At 43.3% G+C, this 8,436-nt stretch overlaps 1 protein-coding gene across 17 annotated transcripts in view; it reads right to left on the bottom strand.

The window, feature by feature from the left end:
* Positions 1-7,067, bottom strand: part of mycbp2 (MYC binding protein 2) — a 158,912-nt gene extending 151,845 nt beyond the window's left edge. For 14 of the 17 annotated variants that reach the window (XM_061879800.1, XM_061879795.1, XM_061879798.1 and 11 more), the window contains exon 1: positions 6,451-7,067. In XM_061879800.1, the coding sequence (XP_061735784.1) occupies positions 6,451-6,716 (266 nt within the window). In that variant the 5' untranslated portion in view covers positions 6,717-7,067. The remainder of the gene's footprint in view (positions 1-6,450) is intronic. The other 3 variants (XM_061879809.1, XM_061879807.1, XM_061879805.1) reach the window with 1 other exon arrangement.
* Between the last annotated feature and the right edge of the window lie 1,369 nt (positions 7,068-8,436).

The raw sequence follows: 8,436 nt of genomic DNA on the forward strand, positions 1-8,436 counted from the left end.
TCCGGTGAATTTTGGCGTACTTTCTACTAAGAAATGGCCTCTGTCTGGCTACTATATCATACTACTATACCGGTGGTTTGCTGCATAGATGGTTGTTCTTCTGGAAGGTTCTCCTCCCTCCACAGAGGAATTCTGTAGCTCGGACAGAGTGACCATTGGTTCTTGGTCTCCTCCCTGACTAGATGAAGATGAACCCAGCAATGTACAGAGACATCCTGGATGGAAACCAACGCTTCTCATCCAATCTGATGAAGCTTGGGAGGTGAAACTGTCCAAAGATAGGTGTGGCAAGCTCGTGTCATCGTATTAAAAAAAGATTTGAGGCTTTAAATGCAGCCCAAGTTGCATCAACAAATTATTGAGCAAAAGCTGTGAATACGTATGTTACATGTGATTGTTTTAATTTTAATAAATTGGCAAAAATGTCAAAATTACATTGTCAATACGAGGTTTGCCTGTAAAAGTTTGAGAACCAAAATGAATTAATTCTATTTCGGAAACAGGCTGTAACATAACAAAATATGGAAAAAGTGAAGCTTTGTGAATACTTTCCGGATGCACTGTAATTCCAACAGAGTAGGCGTGGTCGAGGAGGAATCCAAGCAGGTTGGCCAAGAGGAGAAAAATGTGGATTTACCTCCCACTGTGATCCAGTAACATTTTGAAAGCTCCAAAAATGATCAGGATAGGGCCCCTATAACTTCACACTTATCTTAGGACTTAGGACGAGAGCCCACTCGCACGTGGACTTTGAACCATCTCTCAGCCTGTTTGCTCCTGGACTGTGTTCACACTTGACCAAACGAACTGTACTATTAGAGCAGTGATATTTAACTGAAGGCCCAGGGGCCAAATCTGGCCCGGGAATGACACGTCATTTCAGTTTCAGTTGGTTAACAAACAATTTTTTTTAACTTGGTTAACAAACAATTTTGCAGCCAATTCCTAAGAACTTAGAGCAATGTAAAAACAATGGCAGATCTTTGCTTTGACATTTTAGCCTTGCTTGCATGCACAGAACACAGGCGTCAAAACTTTTGATTTACATAACTGAGGCGTTCCCCAAAACACTCCATGAAGACCTCTGCTTTTTGGCAGTTACAATGTTTTTTCTTAATTAACTAAAGTTTGCTGTAGCTTGTTTACCAAAAGATTCAGTTAGTAGTCATTTCTTCAATGTATTTAGTTATACTCGTGGTGTTCCCCAAGGTTCCATTTTAGGTCCTCTCTTTTTCATCATTTGGGCTATTCGACTGAATACTATTTTAATTGAACAGAGTTCAATTAAAAACACTTGTAAGAAATTCCCATTTTTGCAATAGATTCCTAAAAACATTAACGTGCTATTACATGGGGAGTTCCATTCGTGCTAGTCGGATTTTCTGAGTTGCTGGTAGGAATTCCAACTGGAACGCTCCTTGAGGTCGGATTTCCTACTCGGAAAGTCGCAGCACTCTCACAACCCCCCAGCCTTGGTTTCAAAGATGGCTACTCTATATGTAAACGATATAAGGGGTTCTATAGATATTAGCACTTCTGATTAGTTTTTGTCGTACTAAATCAGCCATGTACAATGTATTGTTGTACGTTTATATATGGTAACGATACTGTAGCGTAAGATTTATGTGGTATATACGTTGTACATCGCTAGCAATCGCGCCTGTGTTTCCTCTTCTTCCACCATGTTTGAAGGTTGCAGAGAGAGTGCATATTTTCCAGTAAGTTGTTTATTTTCAAACAGGACAAACGCAAAAAAAGCTTTCGTAGATGAGGCCATCTTGATTTCCAACCGCTCACAACTCTGCTGTGACTTTTGATTGAGACTTTTATTAGTAGATTGCACAGTACTGTACATATTCCGTACAATTGAGTACTAAATGGTAACACTCGAATTAGGGCTGGGCGATATATCGATGTACGATATATATCGCGAGTTTGTCTCTGTGCCATATAGAAATGACTATATCGTAATATTCGAGTAGACGTTCTCATGCAGCTGCGGGCATTACACTCTCCTCACTTTTTCCTGTCTCCTCACAGACAAGCAGGCGCACATTCATACGTCACTTACTGTCATGTCATACGTACACGCCCTCGCCCAGCGGAGAGGTCGCGGCGTGGTTAACGTTAGCTGTGATGCTAGCGGGTTGTTGCGGAGAAAGAAGGTGCGAATCTCGTAACAAATGAAGGAAGAATTAATTCCCAAGAAAAACAGCACGGGGCCCATCGTCTGGCGGTGGTTCGGCTTCAAGCGGGAATATGTCGAATAGACAACTTTAATTTGTCATGTGTGGGGCACAAGCGTTGCTACCAGAAGTAGCATTACTGCTAATATGTAGCATCATTTGAAAAGTCACCTGCTAATAACTTTAATAAATACAGTTTTGGTAAATTGACTTAGTTGTGATTTCCTTCTCTGCATGAAAGTTTAAAAGTCGCATATACTGTATTAATGCAGTATGAAGAAGAATGTTTTGATGTAGACACATAGAATCATCATACTGCTGTGATTATATGCATCAAGTGTTCATTCAAGGCTAAGGCAAAATATCGTAATATATATCGTATATCGCGATATGGCCTACAAATATCACGGTATTAAAAAAAGGCAATATCGTCCAGCCCTAAATTGAATAAGTTTTTCAACGTTAATCAAGTCATGGTACGACGTCATTCCCAGCTCCAATTTTTAGCTTCTGAGGTAAATGGAACTAGGGCTGGATGATATATCGATATACTCGATATATCGCGGGTTTGTCTCTGTGTGATATAGAAAATGACCATATCGTGATATTTGAGTATACGTTCTCACGCAGTTGCTTTTAGCTGCGGGCATTACACTGCAGGCTCTTCCCACTCTTCCTTGTCGCTCCTTCTCACAGACAGCAAGCGCACCTTTTTACACACGTCACATACCGTCACGTCATACGTCACATACGTATACGCCGAGAGTTAGCAGCATGGGTAACGTTAGCTGTGATGCTAGCGAAGCCGTGCAAGTGGTAACACGGGAGAAAGAAGTTGTGAATCTGGTTACAAATGAAGGAAGAACCAATTCCCAAGAAAAACAGCAGTGGGTCCATCGTCTGGCGGTGGTTTGACTTCAAGAGGGAATATGTCGAACAGACAACCGTAATTTGTCAAGTGTGGTGCTAAACTTTGCTACAAAAAATAGTATTACTGCTAATATGTAGCATCATTTGAAAAGTCACCTGCTAGAGAATGAAGAATGCTTACTCAGCATGTCAACATCTCCATTCAGTGCCACATGCCCACAAAATCATGCACAAAAGTGCACTTTATTTGTTTTAAACTATTGTAGTTGGGTTCTGTACAAAAAGTGCACTTTAATTTAGTGTTGTTTTGATATGGCATCTTAGTGACATCATGCACAAAAGTGCACTAATAGCTTGTTTTGAAATGTCTCTGACAATCTTGTATTTTCTGTTATGGAAACGACATGAATGTTTGTGCCACTGCTTAATAAATACACTTTTGGTCAATTGACTTAGTTGTGATTTCCTTCTCTGCATGAAAGTTTAAGATGAGCATATATTAATCCTGTATAAAGAAGATTGTTTTTAATGTAGACACATAGAATCATCATACTGGTGTGGTTATATGTATCAAGTGCTCATTCAAGGCTTAGGCTGTCAAGACTTGGACTTGGTGCGGTTTGTTTTCCCGTCGTGCAAAGCGACTGGATCAGACACGATGTGACACGACATCTGTTAATATCAACCCGAAAGTACTACAAAAACGAAGGGTATAAACAAAAGGCGCTCACAGCGGAGGTAGAAAACTTGACTCTGAAAACAAAAACTAGCACGGAGGCAGAACTATGGACAAAAAAACGAAAACACTTACTGTGACAAGAAACGTGCATGAAAAAGCGCAGCAAGGATCATCAGCATGAATAACAAGGGTGTGTAGAGGGTGATGTCGCCAGGCTGACTGCCTGGCAACTACAGGCTTAAATAGAGGTGACGTGATTAATAACAGGTGCGTGACATGAGGACAGGTGAAAACTAATGGGTTGTCATGGAAACAAATCAGGGAGTGAAAAAACAGGAACTGATAGAGTGCAAAAACCAAACAGAACATTGCCAAACTAAACATGATCACCAAGACATGACAAAGGCAAAATATCGATATATATATATATGTATATATATATATATATATAGTGTATCGCGATATGGCCTAAAAATATCTATCCATTTTCTACCGCTTGTCCCTTTTTTGGGGGGGGGGGCGGTCGCTAGAGCCTATCTCAGCTGCATTCGGGCGGAAGGCAGTGTACACCCTGGACAGGTCGCCACCTCAACGCAGGGCCAACAGATTGACAGACAATATTCACACTCACATTCACACACCAGGGCCAATTTAGTGTTGCCAATCAACCTATCCCCAGGTGCATGTCTTTGGAAGTGGGAGGAAGCCGGAGTACCCGGAGAGAACCAACGCAGTCACGGGGAGAACATGCAAACTCCACACAGATTGAACCCAGGACTACTACTGGGTTCGTATTGAGAGGCAGATGGACTAACCCCTCTTGCACCGAGCTGCCCCCTAAAAATATGATAAATAAATGATAAATGGGTTGTACTTGTATAGCGATTTTCTACCTTCAAGGTACTCAAAGCGCTTTGACTCTACTTCCACATTTACCCATTCACACACTGATGGAGGGAGCTGCCATGCAAGGCGCTAACCAGCACCCATCAGGAGCAAGGGTGAAGTGTCTTGCTCAGGACACAACAGACGTGACGAGGTTGGTACTAGGTGGGGATTGAACCATGGACCCTCGGGTTGTGCACGGCCACTCTCCCACTGCGCCATGCCGTCCCCATATCGAGATATTAAAAATCGCCCAGCCCTAAGTTGGACAATATCGGACATCTCTAGTACTTATTCCTTGATAACTGCCACCACACACGTTTTAACGCCCTAATTCTTGCTGTATTGAAACAAAAAAGCCATAGTTGATGAATGCAAAGTGACACTTAGTCGTGGCGGATAACAATAACAATTAAAGCTGCAAGCAGCATTGGTCGGGCCCAATTAGGCTGCTGTCCCCGCGACTCAAGCCCTGGTCTTAGTCAGACCTAAATAGAGGTTTTTGTTTCATGTCACTACGACATTCCTAACAGAAGTTACAAGCAGTTTTGTCTGTGTTTTTTCCTAGGGGGTGCTAGAGCGCAATTTTGATTTTTATGGTTTGTTTTTTTATTAGATGGCAATTTTCGCCAGTCCAGTGTGTGTAAAATTTGGTGAGTTTTAAAGCATGTAAAGGGGGTCAAATTACAGCTCTGCGTTTCTGGATGTTGTTGATAAATGGCTTTTGCTTTGCATAGTAGAGCTTTAACTTGCACTTTGAAGCATTTTAAGGGGGTCAAATTACAGCTCAAAGAGGCAAAAAATATTTTTTTTAGAAAACTTTGTGCAGGGGTTCTATGAAGGTGCATAAAATCAAAACCGGAGCAGTTATTACAACTAAATTACAGCTCAAAGAGGCAAAAATGAAATTTTTTAGGAAACTTTGTGCAGGGGTTCTTTGAAGGCGTGTAAAATCAAAACCGGAGCAATTATTAAAACTCTGTGAGGGTGGCGGATAACAATAACAACAAGAGCATTGAGCGAGGAAGAGATGCTGCAATGACCCGGCTCCTCTCCAACCTGACTGACAATAAATGACGTAATTCTTATTAGCCTTAGGCGAAAATAACAGCCACTTGAGATCCCCCTACCACTCCACCATCTTAATATTCACTCGCCACACGCAAAGTGGCTCACCAGACGGTGTACTTGTGTGCGTTGACGCCCCACTATTGTCACTGTCACGGTCGTGATCGCACCATAATAACCACTTTAGAAGAGGAAGCTCTTTTGCTAGCGAGCTAACGAAACAGTGACGCCGTTGGGCCTAAACACGCGAGAATGAAAACGACTCTCGCAAAAAACGGTTTTAACATCAGTGTAAACATCCAGAGGGTTTACGTTGCGTTTTTGCAGCCTGCTGGCAAATAGATCACGTAAATGTGCTCCCGTGACAGCTGAGCTAGCTTTAATGCAAACCCGAAAATGTGCGCTTCGTTGATGGCATTGGCACGTCCCGAGCGAGTGGGGTTATTGAAATGATGATTAAAACAAATAGGCATTGTTTCAAGCCGGGGGGTCACCGGCGATGTAACTTAAGCTAAGGAGGCTAAGGAAGTGCAGGATGAAATGCTAATAAGCGAAGTGACCCCCAACGGGAGTGTAACCCCCTCCTCTACACAGTGCAGCTCCTGTGTGTTTTATTTATTTATTTCCTAAACGAATGCGACAGCGTCTCGTATAATGGCTTCTGATAACACACATGACAGATGCGGCTAACGATAGCGCAGTGAGGTAATGTTAGCTTAGCTCAAGCTAGCCGTTAACATCCAAATATTCCCCCCCACTCACCTTCCTTGATTTATCCCTTGCTCTTTATCGTTGATGGCAGTCGTGTAAATCCGCCGGTACCGTTCCGCCAGGGCTCTCCCTGAGAGCAAAAGCTGATACCGAGTCCGACAGTCAGACTGGGTTGCGGGCGTCGGACAGGGACCCATGCCCGGCCCGATGGTGGAGAGATCGGCTCCTAGTCCGTGCATGACCCGGACACCCAGCCCCGTCGACGGCGACGAGGAGGGCACGATCCCCCCACAGGCGGCGGCCGCGGCGCACATCATCGTTATGGAGCACAATGCATAAACCAGGCCAAATTTGAAGCAGACAGATCACATCCGGCCATCGGTTGTAACATTTAAAAAAAAAATCCGTTCATTGTTAAATCCACCACACGTCGTGTCCGTTGAATAGTATCCGGGATCGACGCTTGTTATCCGGGATAATTCGGCGACCGGTCGTCCGATTGGCACGAGTTTCTTCTTCGAAGCTTCAAAGACAGTGTCTATAAAATGACAAAATTACACGATCGAAGGGGGCTTTCTTCTATTTGGAAATGTGTTGACCCCCGAGAGGCAGCACCCTCAGATGGTCTGCCATCTTAGCTCCATCATCATCATCATCATCATCATCCCGCCTACTCCCCAGCACGGTGCTGCGTAGCCTGCAAGCCGGAACACTTTCATTATCGTTGCTGTAATTAGCTTCTAGGCTACGTTAAAAAATGAGAACCCCACTATTATTAAAAAAAATGCTGCCTAAAGATACGTAAAAATATATTTGCATTTTAGCAATCATTGAAGTTAATTTTATTCATTGAAGGGGTAAAGCTCCTCCCAGTTGTTCACCATGTTTGCCACCTTGTCTCTACACAATATACCGTATTTCTTTGAATTGCCGCCGGGGCGCTAATTAATTCAAAACCTCTTCTCGCTCCTGCGCTTACCAAAGGCATGCGGTAGAAGTAAGTATGCGCTAATTATTTTAAAACCAACTTCTCACTCCGGCACTTACCAAAGGTATGCAGTAAAAATGTTAGTGTGATGTAAGCTTGGACCTTAAATCCTACTGAATAGCTCTTAATCTTCTTACCTTTATGCGATTTCAAATTACCGGTATTGAAATCAGCCTCCTCCATTTTGAAAATGATGACAGGAGAAGTGTCACTCGTGACGTCATGAGTTTGACCAGGCGGTAATACAAAGCATGCGCTAATTATTTTGGGAAGCGAGTTTGACCCGGCAGTAATTCAAGGCAGGCGCATACTATATGTCCTGCGGCAATTCAAGGAAACACGGTAATCCTAATTATTTTTCTCAGACCGGGAAACGTGCACTTCACCTCTCCTTGCAGGTAAGACAAGTTTAGAACAAAACAGTGGTTCTCAAAGTGCCACCATAGTGACCAACATTGAAATACAGTAGCGTACTAGGCCTAAGTGTTGATTAAAAACAAGGCAGGGGTTTTATTTAACATGTATTTATTATTTAATATTTTTGGGCCACTGTGACAGTAAGCATATTTTGAACAGTAACGCTGTGTTTGAATATTTAGTTGGCGTAACACCATTTAAAAATCACTAGAATAAAACAATAACATGGGTGTTTGCATTACAGGGGTAGAGGGGTTAGTGCACCTGCCTCACAATGCGAAGGTCTTGAGTAGTCTTGGGTTCAATCCCAGGCTCGGGATCTTTCTGTGTGGGGGTTTGCATGTCCTCCCCGTGACCGCGTGGGTTCCCTCCGGGTAGTCCGGCTTCCTCCCACTTCCAAAGACATGCACCTGGGGATAGGTTGATTGGCAACACTAAATTGGCCCTAGTGTGTGAATGTGAGTGTGAATGTTGTCTATCTGTGTTGGCCCTGCGATGAGGTGGCGACTTGTCCAGGGTTTACCCCGCCTTCCGCCCGATTGTAGCTGAGATAGGCACCAACGCCCCCGCCACCCCAAAGGGAATAAGCGGTAGAAAATGGATGGATGGAAGGCATTTGCATCCCTAGAAAA

Source organism: Nerophis ophidion, linkage group LG19 (genome assembly GCF_033978795.1).
Source record: "Nerophis ophidion isolate RoL-2023_Sa linkage group LG19, RoL_Noph_v1.0, whole genome shotgun sequence".
In the NCBI taxonomy this organism is placed as follows: Eukaryota; Metazoa; Chordata; class Actinopteri; order Syngnathiformes; family Syngnathidae; genus Nerophis; species Nerophis ophidion.